This window comes from Alligator mississippiensis, chromosome 10, assembly GCF_030867095.1.
Source record: "Alligator mississippiensis isolate rAllMis1 chromosome 10, rAllMis1, whole genome shotgun sequence".
In the NCBI taxonomy this organism is placed as follows: domain Eukaryota; kingdom Metazoa; phylum Chordata; order Crocodylia; family Alligatoridae; genus Alligator; species Alligator mississippiensis.
Window position 1 is genome coordinate 35585731 of NC_081833.1, and position 21446 is coordinate 35607176.

General features: G+C 47.2%; 1 protein-coding gene across 1 annotated transcript in view; it reads left to right on the top strand.

Annotated features, from left to right (window-relative positions):
* Positions 1–21446, top strand: part of CARMIL2 (capping protein regulator and myosin 1 linker 2) — a 129212-nt gene that overhangs the window by 36423 nt on the left and 71343 nt on the right. The window contains exons 9-21 of the mRNA XM_059713291.1: positions 2158–2284; positions 2359–2447; positions 3908–4002; positions 5432–5518; positions 6490–6599; positions 7721–7798; positions 9384–9460; positions 12169–12273; positions 14363–14432; positions 15668–15749; positions 16795–16891; positions 17537–17594; positions 20578–20750. Of these exons, the coding sequence (XP_059569274.1) occupies positions 2158–2284; positions 2359–2447; positions 3908–4002; positions 5432–5518; positions 6490–6599; positions 7721–7798; positions 9384–9460; positions 12169–12273; positions 14363–14432; positions 15668–15749; positions 16795–16891; positions 17537–17594; positions 20578–20750 (1248 nt within the window). The remainder of the gene's footprint in view (positions 1–2157; positions 2285–2358; positions 2448–3907; positions 4003–5431; positions 5519–6489; positions 6600–7720; positions 7799–9383; positions 9461–12168; positions 12274–14362; positions 14433–15667; positions 15750–16794; positions 16892–17536; positions 17595–20577; positions 20751–21446) is intronic.

Consider the following 21446-nt stretch of genomic DNA (forward strand, 5'->3'; position numbering starts at 1 on the left):
CAGTCAATTAGGGATAATCCAGTGCAGGTGTGGTGTTGAGTGGTGTAAGGTGGTGCAGCAGGGAGTCTCCTTCTCTCCTGAGAGGGGGCAGCAGCAGAACAAATGGTAGCAGCCATCCAGTTCAGCCACTCAGTGTGTGCTTCAGGTGAAAATGAAGGTGAGGGGTGGCCTGCCAAGGCAGCTGGGGCAGGCAAGGCATCTTTAAGCTCTGGCAGTGATGGTGGGGGAGGGGGCCCACCAGTAGTGCAGGCTCCACCCCCAGGCTGTCCCTCAACCATGGCTTGGCGGCAGGCTGGGCAGCAGGCCAGAATAGGGGTGCAGAAGTGGAGGTGCAGTGGGTCCCTCCCAAGGGGGGGCAGTGGCATGCAGCAGAAGATCCCCGCCTTGGGGAGTGGGGGGCAGCAACGACAGCAGCCCAAGGCAGGAAGGGTTGCCGCCACCTTACCCCCCAAACATTCTGAGAATAAGCCAGCAGCTAGCAGTAGCCAGAGGCTGGAAGGGGCCTGGCCATCTTCTCCCCAGAAGCTCCCAAGACCAAGCTTGCAGCAACCAGCAGTAACAGCCTGGGACAGGAAGGGGCATGGCCAGCTTCTTCCCAGAGGATCCTCCCCCTATAAGCTCCTGAGGACAAGTAGCTCTGAGTTGCTGCTCAGGGCAGGTTTTTATACTGCTGGGGCCAGGACAGATGCTGGCCCCGGGCTCTACCTCCCCCTGGCTGCAGATCTGGGAGGAGCCAGGCAGGGTTATCTTGCCCCAAGTGGCACAACTTGCACCACACCAAAGTGCGTGTCTGGGCACACGTGCTGAGGCAAAAAACTCCTGTTCAAATTTGCACCATTTCTATTTGAGCTGCTGCAAGTGCATGTGCCTGCAGGTGTGGATGCGCCTCATGAGGTTATCAGTTCTCTTAGCATTTCTTCTACATTTTTCCCCCTGCACATAAGCCTGAGGGAGAACACACTTTTTCTGCATGCATTTTGTAAATGTGGTAATTGCTGCTTCTGGTTTTGGCTTCTGAGGGACTAATTTCAAACATCAAAAGCAAAGACCTGAGGTGGTTGTTTGAGGGTCTCTTAAGCCACTTCACCTGTCTTTAGAAAGAAGGAATGTGCATATGCATAGTTAAAATCAGAAATGTGGCCCCCTGAGAGGGGGCTGGAGCCTGTTCCTTTGGGTCTTGTAGAGACAGCACTGCCATGGGGCAGGGTGCTGTAGTCTGTTTTGTCTCATGCATCATCAACAGAATTGCTTACTAAATGCTCATCAGCTGCCCCATATTCAACCCCACTCAAGAGAAAAAGACAGGGCCCTGCAGGCAGAGCTCAGTTCTCAGAACCTTCATTGCCATTGGTAACATAGGAGAAGGAAAGAGCTCAGCTTGATGCTCCAGTCCCAGGATGAGTCTAAGGGGCTGGCAGCACTCCGAGTAAGCAGTCTTATTACCTGTGAGCTGAGCCCTTCTGGACTGGACTCAGGAGGTGGTGATAATGTTGGGGCCCAGGGGTCCAGCTTTACAGAATCACTTTGCACAGCAGAACTGCATTTGAAGAGTGACATTAGAACACCCTTGGAGAACGAACGGGGTCACCCTTCAGAGCTAGTATGCCTGGAATAACTAGGGAGACATCCTTATTGCCATTTAAATACTGAAAAGCAATGTAATTAGTGTCAGAAACAAAAACTGAAGGACCAGCCAACACTCTGCACCGTGCTTATTATGTGTTTTCATATGCACAAAAAAAGATCACTGGCCTGACTGAGCCTTTTAGCCCAATCCAGCTAATTCACTTAAAGCAAGCCAGTTTCTGTGGCCAGCAGCACACAAGGGAGTGATGTGACTAGTAGGGCATCCATCCGTTTTGCCTCTCCAGCTTGAGTGACCAGGTGCTTATTTACAGCTAGTTCAAATGAGCAGGATATTTTAAAATGAAAAAAGTCATTTGAATTTTTAAAAATGATACATTTCTGACTCCTAGATTTTTTATTTTTTTTTTACATTAAACGTGACCAATTTTGTGGATCATTTTTATGTTGGCAAACTTGCTTTTTTTTTTTTTTTTTTTAACCACAAAACTGTTCATATGAAAAATTTCTCTCTACCCATGGCATATGTGCAACCTGGCTCCTTTAATGTAATAATTACCATGTTAATTACAGGCACCCTCTCCATAACTCCACTCATTGTTCTATCCCTTTGTCCTACTGCAGAGATGTTGCCCTTAGTGTTGCCGCATTGTCCTTCAACCTGTGGTTCACAAAGCTGTACTGTAAGGACTTCAGGCTGGTACGTATAGAGCCATGTGGTATGAAAGTTATTAAGTGTTGTCCTGTAAATAACAAGGTTTTCCTCTCCCACAGAATCTGGAGATTTCTGAACAGCTGCTGTATATGCTCAGCAAATCGATGACACTGGAAGAGTTGGTACTGGAAAACAGTGGGTTAAAATAGTAAGGAAAATTTTCTATTTTCTTTCCTTGCCATGTTCTCTAAATGTAGTTGATTTCAGTTTGAGTTATAAAAGTGACCCCTTGCCTTTATTTCCTGCCTCTTTTCACTAGCAGTTCTGTACATCATACATCCTCAGCTCCCCAGTGTTAAAAAGGCAAAAATGCAGAATTTTGAATTACTGTCTCTATATTAAATGCTCAAGTGATGCTGAACCAGCTCTAGGATGCCCTTGCCTGGTGGTCACCTTCAACAGGATGTTTTTTAAATGGCTAGAAATGAGGGAAAGTGGAAGAACCCCACATTCTCCTAACAATATTAGGAGTAATATTAGGACACAAAGGGCATTTTTACATGTGTTCTGAGACTAGGGGGGGAAGGGGGTGCTTTAATTAGAGTAGCTCCAAGAGCTTTAGTTAAAGCACCCCCGCTGCTATTTTGAAGCACAGGGACACTAATACATGAGATGTGGAGGCTGGCTGGAGCACAGTAATTATCACGTTCCAACAGACTCGATTAATTGTGTCTGCTTCAATGTGCTGTAATTACAGTGCATTGGAGCAGCCCCCTGGCTTGTGTATAAGTACCCACAGATTTTAGCTTGCTTCAAAAGTGCCTAAGGGAGTGAGACACCCAGCTCCCATTACTAGTCAGTGGGATTAGCAAAATAGGAACCCAAGTCCCATTTGGAAAAGTAATTTGACAACTTTGGGCCCAGCTATGTATGCGGATACCTTTGGAGAGTTGGTTTGGTGTCTGGCAGGGGTCATAGACATACCAGAGTGTACTGGGCCTGCTATGAACAGTGTAGTATGCTCGGTGTAGCTAACAGAGCAACGCTTCCTTATTAGTTTCCTGCCAATGGAGTGTTTAAATCCATAAGTTTTATTTTTTGCATGAACAAATTATTTTCTAACTAATTCAGAGAGGGGAAAGACAGTGTCTATGTTCTTTGGCATTTCCAGGGCTCAGCCCAGGCCTTGAATTTCACGCCTCGCAGCAGGAATGGGACATGCAGGGGCATGTTCATCCTTTTGCTCTTTGCATGAGACAGTGGTCTGCTATGCCGTGTTCAAGGAGAACCACAGCCTGCCTACCAGAAAGGCAGTGGGACCATGTCTGTGATCATGTCCCTTAGCCCTTTGTGCATCACCCAGTGCTGGGATGGTTATGTGGCTAGAAAAACTGGTAAAGCAAGAACCACTGTTCAGCACAATTCCCATAGCACCTCAGAAGCCTAATGCATCCATGGAGTTGTGCACAGGTGTGCATTTGCTCCCCTCTCACCCCCAACATGCAGACATGATTTGGCTGAGGTGCTATTTTCTTTAGCATGGGCTGGGATCTCTTTGCAAATGGTTGGGAGGCACAGTGGGGATATCTCTTTAGAGGCCTGCACTGCAGTAGTGCCAGTTCTCTGCAATATGGGATGTATTATAAAGTGTGCTCCTTTTCCTTGCAGTGAATTTGCTCAGAGGATGGCCCAGGCATTAAGCAGGCACCCAGACTCTGCTCTTAGCACAATCAGTCTAGCTGGCAACCAGTTGGAGGACAGAGGTACCTCATGCTCCCATCCTAATAGACTGGGTCCCTTTACTGGGCACTAAATGAATCAGAATAACAGCATTTGTCATGTACACAGTAAGAGAAACTGGGCAGAGTGTTCTCTAGCATGGTGGGAAACAACGTAGACTGGGGGTGGCCAGCCTGTGGCATGTGTACCACCAGTGGCATAAGCAGTCTGTGTATGGCATGTGGCAGATCAGGAAGGGGATAGGCAGCACAGTAGCAGACAGGCCAGGGGCCAGAAAGCAGAGCAGCAGATCAGGAAGGGAGCACAGAGTATGAAGCAGAAAGCAGAGCAGCAGATTGGACAGAGGAAGGGGATGGGAGTGGAAGTCAGGGAGGATGCAGGACTAATTTATCGCACATCTGCCAAAAAGGCCACCCTCCCATTAGTGTAGACTGTACCTTTATATGTTTAAGGGCCCTATAAATCCACAAGAAGAGCTGGGGGGGAAGCAAGGAATAGGGCTCAGGCAAGCAAAGGGAACTGTGCCAACAGCTGGTGCTTTGCACTCAGCTGTGACATGTCTTATCCCTTGGGCTGTAGCCTGCTATCTCTTCACCAGGACAGACAGAGCCTGTGCCAAGTGCTTTTTGGGTGCCCTTCAAGGAAGAACAGTGGATAGGGTCAGTTGGTGTGACCCTGCCAGGACCTTGGGCAAGCAGCTAGTCTCCCTTCTGAGTTCAGCTAAACCTCTCCTGAGTGAAATTGAAAAGCCCACTTTTTCCCTAGTGTGTGGGGTGGGAGGGAAATGAGGACAAGAACAGGGCCCCTTGAAGGATTATTTTAGGGTTATTGCATTGCTGTCTTGTGATTTTCATTTTGTTTTGCATATTTATTACAAGAGCTGCAGATGGGAACTTGAGTTCAAAATCAAATAAACAACATTCAAGTTACTGCTCATGAACCAAAGGACTTTCTTCATAGCTAGTCATGAAATCATTTGCCTTACTGCAGACTTAGCACAGGGCTGTATAAAGCTTCTCCATGAGCAGAAGGAGCAAACCTGCTGCCTGTTGTATAACTCAGCCATCAACCTTAGCACCTAGTTCTTTTCAGGGCTTGATACAAGCCTTTTCTATCAATATGAATGAAGGGAGCTGCTGCATCTGAGCACAGCATTATTTCATCAGGCTCAGGATGCTTGCTTCTGGCAGGTGGCTTGAATTTGATGTTCACTGGGAAGGCAAATTTGCCTTGAGAATTGCCAGCCTGGTCAGGCTGGTGGAGGGCAAGCTGCTTCTCCTTTGCTTACCACTCCAGATGGCCAGTGTTTGCTGATAAGTGATAATGTTCCAAGTACGTTCTTGAATAAATGGCCAAGCTAGTGGGATCAGGATGTTACCTGTTACCACCTTGTTGTAGTGACTTAGTAGACTGCCATGCGTAGTCCCAAGGGTAACTCTGCTCTTTCCTCAGGGATAATTGCTTTCAGCCGGCACTTGGAGAAACGGTCAAAGGGCCTGCAGAGCCTGAACTTCTCCAGGACCTCGCTGACTGCAAAAGGTATCTGGTTTCCTTGGTGTTGCTTGGGGTCTGGGAATGGGGCTCAGAGATCCTCTGTGCCACCTTTGAGGGCTCAGGCAAGCAAAGGGAACTGTGCCAACTTTGAGAACATCTGCAGAGGCCATATTGCTCTATGCTAGTGCTGGCAACCTTCCCAAACTGGGCAGGGACTGGCAGCAGCCAGAACAGCTGGCCTTATAGGAGCAGGAGTGTAAAAGGGGGTACAGCAGGGGCTGCTCTGGCTTGCATTCCCCCTTATGATGTTCATGGAAGAGTGATGAGGCTTCAGCACTTGCCAGGCAATATAATTTAAAGGTACAGTCTAGTCTAGTCTAAATGATGCAATGAATTCTCATTGTCCTGGGGCAGCTTTGCCCCCTTGGCTGGCTTGGGAACTTCCAGTGGGTGTTGCAGAGGGAGATATTTTCAGTGTCAAGAAGCCAGAGGGCTCTGCTGGGCACTCTGCTGCTGGATTCTTGTAGCATGTGAGGGCTGACGCTTTAAAAGTGTTTCTTTATCTCAATGGGGAGAGCTGTAGGACAAAAAACAAGCTGCCAGGGAAGTTGTTGAATCCAATGGTTTTCAAGCTGTCTGGGATTGGTTAGGAGCAGAGAATCCTGCCTTTGTGCAAGGGGGCTGGACTAGATGACCCTCAAGGTCCTTATCAATTTTATGGCTTTAAGTCCAAAGTGCCTTGTGGGTTACGTACGGATCGTTAAGGAGAGAATCCTCCATGGAATTGCACCCAATATGGGAAATCACTTCTTTACTGATCTTCCCAGATTTCCCAGCTTCACCAAGCCACAGTCCAAGCCAAGGGAGGCTGCACTAGGGTGTTCTGAGTCAACAAGGTTCTGGAATACTGCTCTTGCTCTCTCTGTGTCCATTAGCTGTGAATCCACTCGCTCACCACAATGCTTGCCTGCCACACAGGGTTACTTTTCTGATTTCTTCTTCCTCCCACCTCACAGGAATGAATACTTTATGCCAGTCCCTTGCAGCAAATGGAGTCTTCAGTACTTCCCTTTATCACCTGGATCTCTCTGGAAATCCTGGCATTCTTGCCACAGAGGATGCTAGCGTATGTATGAAGAGTGTGTAGGTGGCAGGATGGTTTTAGCCAGAGAAATGCTGATAATACCCAAGCAGATTTAGAGATCCAATACTTTTCTCTCATGCTGGCTTGCATGTGGAAGTAGGTGCCCACACACACACATACACCCCCCCTGCATGTGCACATGTACACATGCAGGTTTGTTCTTCTCTTACGTGTGTGCCTGCATATATGCACGCTGCATTTTGGTATTTTCTGGAAGATTAAAGATTTAGGTAGGGGGCAATCTGGCCTTTCAGGTGGGCCCGCTGCTGCAAGGTTTGGGCAGGATTTTCAGCTATCCATATTGTCCTCAATGCCAAAATGTTTGGAAGTTGCTGCTGGTGTTGGGTGCCCAGCCTGAGACTACATGAACCCAACTCTGAGGTGCCTATCACACTCCATGCACGTTGACTTCAGCGGGAATTCTGGACACTCAGTGTTTCTGAAAATCTGGTGCTGAGGCCCCTGATTATATCCTCAGAATCACAGGCAGGTTATCAAATGTGGTCGCAGTTTGCTTTGCTCCTTAGTTGCCAGTACTGAGAATCATACTTGGCTGCCTCCTTTTTGGTTTCTCTCACCTTTCTCTGATGCATGAGGAAAGGGCCTGAGCAGCCACCCGGAGGCCTGTACAAGAAGGAAGGGGAGCCCTTGGCCAGGGGTGTGTACTAAATCCTGGTGGATTTGACTTGTCTTTGCTTTCTCCTTTCCTTTTATAAATGCCAGCACTAAAGAGGGAAAGAACTTGACTGGCTGCCAGGCCCCAGGCGTGAGTGACTGGTGCCTCCTGAATCTGGGGTGAGGGGGACACCTGCAGAAGCCGTTGATGATGACGGCCCTGTCTGGGGGCACCAGCCCTACCGACAGCATCAGTGTCAGCTGTCAGGAGGGGCACTGGCCCCGCCCCGTCAGGGGTGGCATGTGCACCCCCATGCACCCCTAACCAGTCTCCTATGGCCCCAGGTAACAGTGAAGACTCCCTGTGGCCCAGGCCCCAGATCACCATCTGCAGCCAAGAATATCCCGCATTTGACTCCCTTTGGGAAGAATTGCTGCCTTTGGAGACCCTCTTAGGAACTACTTAAACCCATGTCTTTTTCTTGCAGAGTTTGCATAGTTTCCTCAGCTGCTCCAACTCATTATCTCACCTTAACCTGTCTGGGACAGACTGTGCTTTGGATGCAGTAAGTGACCGGCCACTTCTCTACACTGACCACAGCACTCATACACACTTTACATGGCTCAGGAAGCCCTTGCTGTACAGCAGCATGGCACTGCTGTCATCACTGGGGCTTGTGCCTGGGTGTTGCAAGCCGTAGGTCTGCTGTGCAGAATGTGCAATCAAAGAGTCAGTATTCTGCATGCCAGTGCAGCCCACCCCACCCACACCACATCCTCTTGCAGATGAGCTAACACAGACTGCATTTCACCTGGTGAGGAGTCCTTCTTGCAGAGAGAAGTAGGAGCTTCACACTGTATGCTGCGTGTCTCATGCCCAATGATCAGAAGTGAAAATCTGGATGCAGCAGTTTATTAAACATCAGAAATAAGTCTCTGCTCCAGTATCCAGGCTTGGCTCAGCCTTGGCACTGAGTGCTGCATTTAGAGCTCAGCCTTGAATTACATCAGCTCTCTGAACCTGCAGCTGACTTGTTCAGCCAAAGTCAGGGTTCCAGATGGGCTCGTTGCCTCCTGATGCTCCCTGTGCTGTCACTGCCATGTGTAAGTCTTCCTATCGCCTTCACTGACAGAGAAAAATCTTAAAAGGCTGTTCTGGCCTGGAGTATCAGTGTCCTCCTCTCTTTGACTCCATCTCAGGTTGCTCATTTACAAACCAAAAGTGCCCCCCCCCCCCTTTATCCCAAACAGCCAGCCCTGCCAACTCCTCATAGTCTGAGAGTCAGCTGGCTCCTTTCCCCCTTGTGTGTCATCATCACCAATAAGTGTCTGCAAGGCCTCTTATGCCTTTGGTGACACTCTGTGGCCCCACTGCTCTTGGAGCTGTGCAGCTGGTGGTGGCCTGATATTAACTGGGAGCTGCAGGTGCTGATAGCTCTGAAAAGCAGGTCATTAATAAACATGTCTGTTGGTGGGAAAGAAGGAACAGAAACCCCCTCCCCCACAGCTGGACTTGTTCTGCAGAGCTCCTGGGACTAATAAATAGCACTTGGTCATTCAGCTCAGCAGATGTCACTGAGCCACCAGGGGAGCCATTTTGGTTGCACTTTCATAGCAGAATCATGCCTTGAAGCCCTCCGGTAGTGTCTGTGTAAAACAAGCAACAAACACACTGTAAAGGGCTGTCATTGGTGTTAATGAGGAGGCATGGCCCAGTTGTGAGTGAGTGAGCTTGGGAGACATGGGTTCAGTTCTCTGCTGGTCCATGGATTTCCTACATAACACTGGGCAAGTCATCTAGCTTCCCTGGGCCTCATGTCTCCTGCCTACAGCAGGTCACAGCAGAAGAGACAAGTCCCTGATCCCACAGCCTGGTGGAGCAGGTGGAGGTTCCCTCTCAGGCAATGTGAGGTTTAGTTCTTCGAAGGTGGCAGCAGCATTTCTGCTTCAGAAACATGGACGCTGTGGTCTGTGTTGAAAGGAGTTTGAAGAGGGATTTGATGTGGGAGCATGATTGTCTTGCAGTCCAGGAGCAACAGGGTAGCATAGGAAGCCACTGAGGCCAGGGAAGGAGGGGGAATGAAGGGGTGAAGTGAAGAGTGAGCTGGGTGGCCCTTTCCTCATTTTACAGTTCTTTCTTTCCTTTTTAAGCTTCTTGCAGCATTAGCTGAGGGATGCCGTGCTAACCTTGTGCATCTGGATCTCTCCAAAAACATCTATTCACACAAGTAAGCTCAAGGATTTCCCCCCCACCCCTTATCATTGTATCTGTGTCTAGCTGCTGGGGCTCAGAGGTGTGCTTGTCTTCAGTGTGCTGTCACCTGTATGCTTGGAGGTGCTTCTCACTGCTTTGTTAGTGCAGTAGCTGTGATCGCCACAGGTGCACTTCCAGGAATGAATTCATGGCACTTTGCTCCCTCTTCTCTAGGCAAGATTGTTGAACATGGGCCCAAGCAGCCAATCAGGTGACCTAGTAGTTATTCCAGTGCTGTCTTTCTGCTTTGTGTGTCCATCACACTGCTGCATTCCTTATAGCAAAGTCTCACAGCATGTCCAGAAACTCTCCTGGGAGTGAATAAATCCTGGTTGCTCCCAAGTCATTTTTCTCTGAGGGTGGCTATTTTTACTTTGGGAGAGAAAGCCTAAATGTCTGTACACTTGTGGTTTCTCCTGGGAAAGCAGTGACTCTTCTGGGAGAAACTAAATGTCTATATGAGGCCTCTGTCCTTAACACTCCCTGAGGAGAACTCTCTGTGCTGTTGTGATCAAATGTTTAGTTATGAATTTCAAGAAAACAGGGACACAAAAACCATCTCCCTCCCACTATCTGATTGGGGACAGAAGCATTCAGAATGAACACACTGTGGACACAGATATTTGCATTATTTTTTGTTCAGCTTAAACGTCATCAACAGGACATCCTCTGCTGTGACCTGTTTGCAGGGCTATTTTGCACCAGTTGAACACACAGGTTTGCAGTCACACCTGAACTTAGACTGGTGCAGCTTTCTTATGAAAGCAAAACACTCAAGCTGTAAGCACTTTATGGCAGGGAACATTTTTTTTCTTCAGTAATAAAGTGATATGTGTTTATATGGTCCTGTAACGGGTAGAAGGTGGGATACTTAGTAAAACCAAGGTGCTGTGGTCAGGGGATCTGTGTTCTGTGCTCAGCATTGATGCTGACTTCCTAGGTGACATTATGATTTTTCAGTTTTCTTTTTACATTGTTATTTGTCAATTTTACCTGCTGAAAAATGAGGATAATACATTATTTTGCAGGGGGGCAGGGAGGATCAGTTAATTAAAATGCTTACTGCATGCTCTGAGAGTTTCAAACGGAAAAGCAAAGCAAAGTGTAGAAATGCAAATGATTTTAAATAATAATAGAGTCCTTTATGATAACAGTTGAGCAGAATCTCAAAGATCATTTGAAAGAGTCTTGTTACATGTATATGAATTGTGCTTTTGATTTTTCATGCTCTGGTTGCTGCTTGTACATGTGGTCTATTGGCATTGCAGGGTGCTTTTATCTGTAGTCTTGACCTGGTTTGTCTCTCATATAGAGGAAGTTTCCATGATTGTCACAGATGAGAAGCAGGAGGGCTCCGTGCTCCCCTGTCAGAGACTTAGGTACTGTTTTTAGCTTGGACCTCCCCCTCGAAATCTTGCAATTCATAGATAAGAACACATCCTCCTTGTTAAAGGTTTGTGTATTTGGGGGTGTAGCAGGAGGCTTGGTGCTCCTGCTATTTTAAGAGGAGGCAGACTGCAGATAAAGCAGTCTGCAGATGCTGCAGGAGGCAGTTAGGAGTCACATGACCCAAAATGGGGCTGGGCTTACAGGATTTAAGCCCAGAGCCTGAGCTGGGGTTGTGGCTTGATCCTGGCAGCTGAGATGCAAAGAACTCCTGAACAGCTGCAGCAAGGCTCCTGGCAAACATCTGGACTGGGATAAGCAGGCTAGTTGTCTGAGAATTGAGACAAAGGGCGGTAATGGTCTTAGGTGGCCTAAGCGTGGGGCCAGGGCCCAAAAGATAGGAGCCACGGTTAAAGAGCAGGGCTGCAGCTGAAGGGTTGTGAAAGCAAGGAGGGTCAGGGACCTTTAGTTTGCAAGGGGTGAGAGGCAGAGCCATTGATTCATAACCCAGGCAGGGCGCACAGGGCCAGGGAACCCAGAGGTCTCAACTGTCCTAGGAAGAGCCAAAGGTCAAGGAGGGGCTACAGCCAGTGACTACCTGGGTCAGGGAGCCTGGAGATCTCAACTGGCCCAAGAGCAGGGCCAGTGCCCAGGAGGGGCCAAAGGTCAAGGAGAGGCCATAGCCAGAAACTGACAGGGTCAGGGACCTGCAGCCCATAGAGAGGCTGAGTCAGGGCCAGGGGCCCAGTGCCTCAGGAGTGGTGGGATCAGGGTCAGGGACCCAAGACCATACCCAGGAGTGGCCAAGATGGGTGAAGTCCCCAGGTGTGGGCAGAAAGAGACAGCTTGATAGTGAACGGTGACATCTGTGAGGCATGGGTGTGGTGTAAGGGGCAGTTGAGCCATATATAAGCCCTTAAAGCAAAGTCGAGACACCTGAATACCAGCTTGGGATCAGGAATCCCTGGGGCAGCCTCCATTTTTCAAAGATCTAAGAATAACAAGGTGTGGCAGGTTAGGTGAAGTAGAACAAGCATGAGGAGTGAGGGCAAAGCAGGGGCCGAGTGACCACCAGTGGGTGTCACAGCCACCCTGGGAGGAGCGCTTGTTACAGAGGGTTTCTTCTGAAAGATGTTGCAGCTATTCTAAAGCATTGGGTTCAGTGACGTGTGATGAGAGTGCTGTGTGTATTGCTACTAGCAGAGGGATGCAGAGAATTTCTGGGAAAAATCAGCATTCCAGGAAGAGGGGGGGAGAATAGGTTGGGATATGATTCCTGTTTTTTGTTTCTTTTAGAAGGGTGAAAGATGTCACTCCTGCTATCAAGCAATTCTTCAGCAACGCCTCCGTCCTCAAGTATGTTTCATTAGCAGGAACCAAGCTGCCTCCAGATGTTCTCCGGTAAGGAAATACAGTGGAGTCGCATCTTACGCGGGTGTTAGGTTCTAAAGTCAACGTGTAAGGCAAAAATCGCATATAGTCAAAATTAGCCTTGAAAATCCCTTAAATCGCCCATATTGGGGGGTCGTCAGGGCTTGATGTCAATCCAGGAGACAATGGGCCAGGCTTGGGTGATGGAGAGCGAGTCGTAGACAAAGTGGTTGGCTCTGGTTCAGCTCGAGAAGTTGATTGCGTATGTTTAAACACCAGAATCGCACTCAGCGTGGCGAGATGCTCACACTATGAGAGGCGGGAACTCATTGAGTGGAATAGTGAGCAGAATTGCCCGCACTATTTAAACTGTTATTCTTCTCTTTTTTTTTTCTTTTCTTTTTTTTTTTTTTTGCTGAGTGCGTATAGTTGAATTCGCGTAAGTTAAATACACGTATGATGCTACTCCACTGTATTGCACTGGCATGACTCCTACAGACCCCCAGAGCCAGATCCACCGGGAGCCTGCCCCTTGCAGTCAGTAGAGACCCTGCCACTGACTCCAGTATGCTTTGGGCCAGGCCTGGCATTTGTTTAGTGAAATGCATGGTTGGTGTTTGGGGCTGGGCTTTCCAAGGAACAGTAGGCCAGATTTTCAATGGTTTCTCATGCCCTATCAGGGCTCGGTTTACAAACATTTTCGGCACTGGACAAGCCACACTCCACTGACAATCAGCCCTTACTGTGTAAACGAGCGTAAGTGTCCTCTGTGTGTGTGAGTGTGTGTATGCATATGCATGTGTGATAGAAAAACATGGTCCTCTAGAACAGTGGTGCTCAATCTTTTACCCCTGTGGGCTGGATGGGGAGTGCATTACCTGGGACAGGTGTGGTGGCTGTTACCTGGGACAGGTGTGATGGCAAAGAGCAGCCTGGCCTTGATCCAGTTGTGTGGGGAGAAGGGGGTGTGGTCCTTCCCCTATCCAACTGTGTGGGGAGAAGGGGGTGTGGTCCTTCCCCTATCCAGCTGTGTGGGGAGAAGGGGGTGTAGCTCAACCCTGATCCTGCTGCACAAGGAGAAGAGTGCCTGGCCTGACCCCATCTGACTATGGAGGAAAGGTGGGTGAGGTAATTTGGTAAACGGGGAGGGAGGTGGTATTAATGGTCCCTGCTCCCCTGCCACCAAACTTCCTAATCCATGGGGAGTCCCATGGGCCAGATGTGGCTCCACAGGCTGTATTTGGCCCGTAGGCTAGAGGTTGAGCACCCCTGCTGTAGAGGGTGCCACCACCTTTTTTCAATGGCAACAGCAAATGGGGAGAACAAGCAGTTTGAGCCCTGGGTCTGTTGTGAGGGCCTGTTGGCTGTGTGGGCCTGCTCAGATGAATGTGAGAGGATTACACTGGTCTGTAGGCAGGTACGGTCTGAATCACTTGGGTCATGGAAAACTTGGTGCTGGCTGAGACCCTGACACGCTGTTCAGGGACTCCCTTAGTGCAAAGCCCAGTTAATATTTCTAGCTGTCCTCTGTGGCAGTAGGTTTCCTGTGTGTCCAGACTAGGTGGTCTTTGGGCCCAGTCTGTTCCCAATTGATCCTTACCTAATTTATAGCCCTGTGGGAAGCCAGGGCAAGCCTTTGAGAGTGAGCCTCCTACTGCACAGCAGAGGATAGTAGAGGGACCCCAAAGTGTGTGCAGTGCCAGATGCTCCATGGAGTCCAGAAGAATCTTAATCGGAGACTCAGTTAGGTGGAAGGTGCTTTTACACTGTGGTGGTGGGCAGCAAGTCAGTGCTGTAAGGGAATGACACAGAGTGGGTAGTGATGAAGCTTGTTATTGGGACCCAGAGCAGTCAGGATGGACTGCCCATCTGTAGGCTCGGGGAACAAACACCAGGACTGCTTATGCAGCCAGGATTTTATAGTAACACTGATAGCATGTTACCTAGCCATCATCTCTGGGCATATGCTGCTCCTCGAAGGGTGAGTGGTAGCAATGTTAGTAATAGATCTTGAAGGGTTCCCTTGGGGTGACGAGGAGCGTATCCTGCATCCTCTGCTCTATGTCCCACAGCAGTTGTGCAGTGGCTTTCCCACCCTTTCCTTCTGTTTCATTTTCAGGGCCTTGCTCCAGGGTCTGGCATATAACAGTCAGATCAGTGACCTGCACCTGGACCTTAGTAACTGTGAGGTGAGGACATAACTATGAGGAAGCAGGGCTGAGCAGTGGAATGAGACCTACCCTGCAGTGACCCAACTACCCTCCTTTTAAAGTGGAGCCAAAGCTGACTGACAACCAAAGTCAGCTGGTGCTTCTGATCTGAGCATCTGTGGGTGCACAGCCCATGTTGCTCCCACTAAAGAACATCAAGGTTGGGCAGAGCCATGTAGTGGTGCTGAGTTACACTTCTGTCCATTGGGGAAGTTAGCAACTGTCTACTCCTGTTTGATTATGATTTTGTGCATTTATAAGCTGTTCCTGTGCAAAAAATGTAAAACCAGGGAGTGTATCCAGCATAAAGCCACTGACACTGATAAAGCATGAGGGGTTCTAAATGAAATCCCTGGCATTTGCATTATGCTTTTAATAATATAAAGCAACTTAGTAGTACCTTGCAGCTCCAGAGTACTGTACAATTTGCTCGGCACCCTGAGAAGCAGCTAAGAATTATGGTGCCCATTTTGCATATGAACACTCATTTGGGAGATTCAGTGAGCCAGCCCAATGCTCTTCCTGCTGGAGCCTGAATGTTAGTGTTGTTCTCTGAGGATTTTGCAGCGTTTTACAGATATCTTTAATTAACAGCACCTTCTGAAGTGATCCTGCTGGCAGTTAAGGCTCTGGGATGGGCGAAGGGCATCATAATCAATTTCTAAGCATTATTGAGGGTCTTGTGGGTGGGATGAAAGGTTCACAAGTGCTTAAATGGCTCAAGGACAAAAGTCCTCTGGGAAGTCAATGGGACCAAGACTACTAAGTGGCTTTTGAGGCTGGAGCTTGAGCTCTTAAGTCACTTGGGTCTTTTGAAAATGCTCTCTTAATCCCTTTGCCTTCCCATCCACAAATGTGGATGGTGATGCCTGTGGTCTTCCGTGAAATGCTTTGTGTCCCATGACTAAAACATGTTGTCTCAGTGCTCTGGGATATCGTCTTTTACTGCTTCCTCTACACACAGTATCTCTCAAGCACTTTCACTGATGGATCTACTTCTGTTTCCTGTTGGAATAAATTCATCTTGTAATAAAAGAAAACACTCAGCAGGTAGTTTTTAGTGGGTGGAATGTTTGCCCTGTATTTCAGAATGATTCTAGCTCTGTTTATCCTTGACTGGACTTTCCCATGGCCAGATGTTTGTTTATAGAAATGAAAATGTTCCTTTTTATAGGTTTGTTTGTTTGTTTGTTTGTTTGTTTGTTTGTTTGAAGCTGAGATCTGCAGGTGCCCAGGTGATCCAGGATCTGATTTTTGATGCCAATTCAATTAGTGATTTGGATTTATCAGACAATGGTAAGTATATGGAGGGGGTTTCTTATTCACAATGGCTGGAAATGACTGTATTCTTACTCACTTTGGCACAAGGCTGCATGCTATTGCTCAGCAAAAAACAAGATAAACTACCTGCCACAATGGTCACTAAGGCAGGAGTCCATGAACTCAGTAAAATAACCATATAAAACATGGCAGAGCATATTTTTCCGAAGTGAGGTGGCCCTCTGAGCTGCCCTGTGCATTGTGTGGTATTACGGGGATCTAAGAACTTGTTTGTGTGAATACCACCTAGTCATAGGTTTGTTTCTCTATTTCCTTGCGATCCCTCTTCCTATGAAAGAAAAAATACCACTGCTGTTATTTGGTGCTTAACTTTTGCTTCTGTCTCTATTAATTCATGTTAAAAGCAGGAGCAAGCATGGTATGGCTTGTGGGTACACTGTCCACTGTGTTGCAGGTAGGGCTGGTTGATGGTATGGGCTGCCACTGAGGAACAGGGAGACATGCTGATTTTGTTGAAAATTCATTTAAAGGAAAACATTGAAATAAAGCATTGTTTGATAGTTGATATTGCAAGAACAAAACATTTTGCTTTTTCCTTTGAAATGGTTTTTATTCCAAAATGTTTTGCCTTCTAACTTTTATAATCGGATGAGAAGTTGAAAGAGGAATTGTCCAAATTCCTTTATTTTGTTCCAGTTCAGAATGAAAATAAATTTGAAATCGTGGAGTTTCTGATGGTTCCTGCAAAGCTCTAGCTGTCATATTGCACATAGACATTTCTGCTGCTCTGCTCTGTTGGAAGCCTTAGGATCACAGGACAATTATGTCTGGTGCCTGGCCTGCAATTAGGAAGGTAGATTTTGGTATTTAAAAAGGGTGGAGCTGGATAGATCAGAACAATCCCATTGCAGATGAAGTCATGGCGTCCCATGGTGAGTTCAGCTCATGTATCTCTAGGGGCCTGTGTTTGTCATCTTTGCTCTGAGCCTCTTCAGGGTACTGCATTTCTGAAGGACTGGACTTGATTTTGGATGATTCTTGTCACTCCTGTTTCCTATAGGTTTTGATTCTGATATGGTCACTTTGGTGCTGTCTATTGGGAGAAGCAAATCCATTAGGCATGTCTCTTTAGGAAAGAATTTTAGCATCAAATCCAAGTGAGTATAACATGACATATTTGCTTGTACCTAGGTAGGACTCTGATAGGTATGATCATAATACCCGTTTTCTATAAATATAGATATATGTTAAGTAGTAATATTACATTTGTTTATTAAATTGCAGCTCCAAATATAGTTATCCTTTGTTAATAACCACTCAGCTTTCTGCTTACTGCACCTTTTTATATTGCATTGTTCCTATAAATTAGAACCGTGGTCAACAGCTCAGCCATGACACTGCAGCCCCTACTGTATTGTCATTTGCTGTCACAATTCCCCAAGGCCTGCTGTGCTGGGATAGGTAGCTAGTGCAAGCGTGCATGGGCAGGGCCTCTTGCTTTTTGCATTCATGCTCACTTGCCCTAATGCAGATGTGTTGGAAATGTGACTGAAGTGGGGCTGAGGCCTGAGAGAGGGAGAGCTGTCCATTCTGACCAATAAGTGGAGAGGGTGCATTAACTATCACTGAGGAAATTATAGCTACCTACAGGTTGGGAAAAACCATTCTGCTGTGGTACCTGTTGGCAGTAGTTTTAAGCCAAAACAGAATGGTCCTCAACTAGGAGTCGACATGACCACACCTTCAAGCTTCTTGGCTCCAGGTTGAAGATTATAACTGACAGCTCTGACCCTCTTCCCTAGGGACAGTCTTGCTGATGTTCTTCACCGGATTGTTCAGCTCACACAGGAGGATGATTGTGTAAGTACCTGCTGTGATGAACATCATCATATTATTGAACCAAGAGGATGAGGTGAATGAGTGCAGGGCTTTGCTCTGTGGTAACAGCCTCTATGCACGGCATTGCCTTATGGTGAGTGACAGCTGGGCCATGGAAGATTCTCTTCCTCTGAGAAGGTCAGTGATCCACCATCTCTATTCTCCATGAAGACATATTTGTTCTTTCTTTGTTGCTTTTCTTAATCTGGAATGAATGATGTAAGTGCTTTCAAGTGTTAATAAAGGAATCAAGAGCTTGCAGAGTCTGTCTGTCAATTCAAGGAGCAGTAAAGACACATCTCATAACATGGAGGGATTGAAGAGCAGCCCAGAAGGAAGGTGGTGGGACTCTTATTTTGTGTAGAAGGACCTGATATCATGGAGTCTATTCTCAAGGAACTAAGGAGGCAGTTAAGGCTTATTTAGACCAAACAGGGACTAGATCCTCATGTCATCATGCCTGGCAAAGAGAAAAATACCTGGCTCAGTTCTTTTCTGCTTTACAAAGATGTCATATTTGTTCATACCATCTAATGAAGTAGGTGGTTGCCTATGAAATCTTATGCCTTTTTCAGTGAATTAGTCTCTAAGGTGCCACTCTGCCCTGCCTTCTACCTTTAAAAAAAAAAAAAAAAAAAGGATATCAAGCCAAGTCTTCCTTGTTTTGTGGAAGGTTTACTCTTAGGCCCAGAGAACTGAAACATGATTGGAGTATACCACACTTAATTAAAATGTTGATGTTTTCGCAGAGAGATCTTTTCTCCCAACTGGTTTTCAGGCATTTAAGTTTAAAACAAACAAACACTAATAATAGCAACAAAAGAAAGCAATGTTGATTTAAACATTCTTTCCATGTCAGGTGCTTAGTTTTCAGTCTTGTTGCTTGGGTTGTCATAAGCCTGTTAGTCTTCCAGTCATTCATGGAGTCTTCTGTGGAGTACAGCTTAGCCCCAGCTGGAAATTTAATGTAAAGAAATTCCTTTCAAACCATTTCAAACTGTAAAAGAAGCACACAAAAAAAGAAAAAAGGGGCAAAGGTGCAGATGCACACATAACTTTATCTTTGCAGTTAAGACCTAAAAGAAAATCTGTAATGATTGCATAGTGTATTAAACAGCTGTGACCAGAGGCAAAACTAGTCTGTTTAGCCCAGATCTCATTAGATTAGTTTCCCCTCTTCTGACCTTGCCTGACTGCCAGGCTTTTATAGTGTGTACACAGTGGCTCTGTCCTGCAGAATTCCCTCCTCCTGCTCAAGCTGGGCTTCGCATCAAGTCAGGTGCAGCTCTGCTCTTGTTCATCTATTGCCTTTCCCTTGAATTGTTGTCCTGTGTTTTTTCTTCCTGGTTCCTTTGTGTATTATGGATCAAAGGAATGCACATCTGTCAGGATACTTACCCGCTCCATCCCCTCCCAAAGATTATAGCTGAGCACCTAATTATTATTAGTGTAATTATCTTTGCAACAGCCCTCTGCAGCAGGACAGTGCTATTATCCATACTGTGCAGAAGGGGAAATTGTGTAGACTAAGTAAACTGCCTCCAACCTCATCATTCTCTCCCTGTTGTGACTACTTGCACCAATAGTAGCAATCACTGCCCAGATGCTCACGTGGGCAGGTGAGGATGATCCCATCATGGGGGAGGTAACTCTCCTGGGAACTTTTTAAAGGTTCTACCTGCAAGGCTGCAAGGGTGTATATCCTATTCATGCCACCTGGGAGGCTCTGCAGCCCAGAGCAAATTGATATTGGAGAGAACCATGCTTAGCAGCAAAATGAAGCAGTTCTACAACTGACTTAGTTACAGAAGAAGCTTAAAGGAGCTGGGATTAGTTTTTGGAGGGGAAAGGATGGTAGAAAGGGAGGGTGATGTGTGGAGTTGTTTGCTGTCTCTAAATTGTAGAACAGAGTAGAGGGTATCTGTTTTTTTTTAAAGCTTCTGGGCTTTGCTTGGTTACACACGGGACCAGGAAGGAATCTTCCCCCTCCTGTTGCTATAGCTGTTGGGGATTGTTTTGCCTTGCTCAGAAGCACTGGATGTAAGTAAAGGCTGGGGATCTTGTCTGGGATGTACTGATGCTTCTACTGGGACTAAAACCTAGAAGTTCCTGGTTAGAGGGCCTTGCCTGTCTACTCAGGGTCAAACTGATCACCATATTTTGAGGTCAAGAAAGAATTCTATCCCATAGTCATACTGGTTTAGACTATGGGGAGTTTTGCCGTCCTCTGTAGCAGGGGGCATGGTCCTCTTCCTTGGGTCTCTTGAGTGTATTTAACAATCCTTGCATTGGCAGGTCATTGACAGTACCCTGTTCCTCTGGCATTACCTGTGGCAGGTTGGGGGTGTCCATGGTATCTTTGGGCTATGTGCCTTGTAATTGTATGATAGACTTGTTTGTATAATTTTAAGAACAGGTTAGACAAGGATTTGTATAGGATGGTTTGGATAGGGATGGTCTTGCTTTGAGTAGGGGATGACACTAGACAATCTCCAGAGGTTCAGGATTTCCTATGATGCTATGGGGATTTCTCACTCATGCCCGTTCTCCTTATGAAAAAGACTTCCAGTTGCTACATCTGGGTTCTGGTGAGATGTGGTATCTTGATCTGGCTCAAATTTGCTCTCATTATTATTTTCTCTTGCGGTTAGTGACTGCCAAGGCCCATATCACAATGAAACTACAAAGCAGCACACTGAGAGACCCAGCATGCAGCTTGGAGATCATAAAGCATGTGGAGGGCAATGGATGCTCCAGAAGGAACCTTTTGGGGAACTCTGCCATTCACTGGCTTTCTCCTTTCTGTACAGGGAGTTTGGGGGAGGAAAGGAACCTACAAATCTCACTGTGCAGGCAGCCACCAGGTTTCCATCTGTGCAGTGAAATAATGCATGCGTGAGAGAAACCAGGATCCTGCATTACCAGGCATACCTAGACATTTCTCCCTATGTTATTTTATTTCCAGCCTCTTCAGTCCCTGTCAGTAGCTGACTCACGGCTGAAATCAGGAACCAATGTCCTTCTGAGTGCTCTGGGCAGTAATACTAGCCTTACCAAGTTGGACATCAGCGGGAACACAATGGGTGACACAGGAGCCAGGATGCTAGCCAAAGCCCTGCAGATCAACACAAAGCTCAGGTAAAAGGATCTGGACCCCCTACTTCCTTTGTTTCCCTCTGGGCATGTGTGGGGGTGTGCTGTGCACTGGCATTGTCCTGGCTGCAGTGAAAGTGCTGCATGAGGCTTTCACAGCTAATGAAGTGGATGCCAACTTGTGGGGCTTGGATAAGAAGCAGGTGTCTGTTACTCTGCAATTGCATCTCCATGCCATTGCCTATCAGCACTAATTATACCATTACCTGACAGCCCTCTGCAGGTTCTTCAAGCAGCATCATGGACAGGGTAGGAACCAGGGCTATGAATTCAGGGTTTCTAGCTTCTAAAGGGAAACCCTGTGATTGTTGGTATGTCTGTCTTCCTGTTAGGCACTATGGGTAGGCAGCTGGGAGAAGGTGAGAGCTGTTGGATCCATCAGCCCCTTGGAACATAGAAAGGGACCTGGCCTGACACCTGGTATGTCAAAGGTGTATGGGAATGGCACTGCCCATCCCACAGGGCTCCTGATTGGTCCTGTGCTGCCCTTACCCAAACTGCTATTGGTGGAGTGGGACATCTCTCCTGCACCACTGTCACTGACTGGCTCCAAGCCCCTTCAGCAGTGAGACGGGCCTGAGGAGCGGAATTCCTGCTGCCATTGTCTTATGCTTTGCTTGGGAAGTTGTTCTGCTTTGAGAGGGAAAGAATGGCTGCGCCTCAACTCCTCTCAGCTCAGAC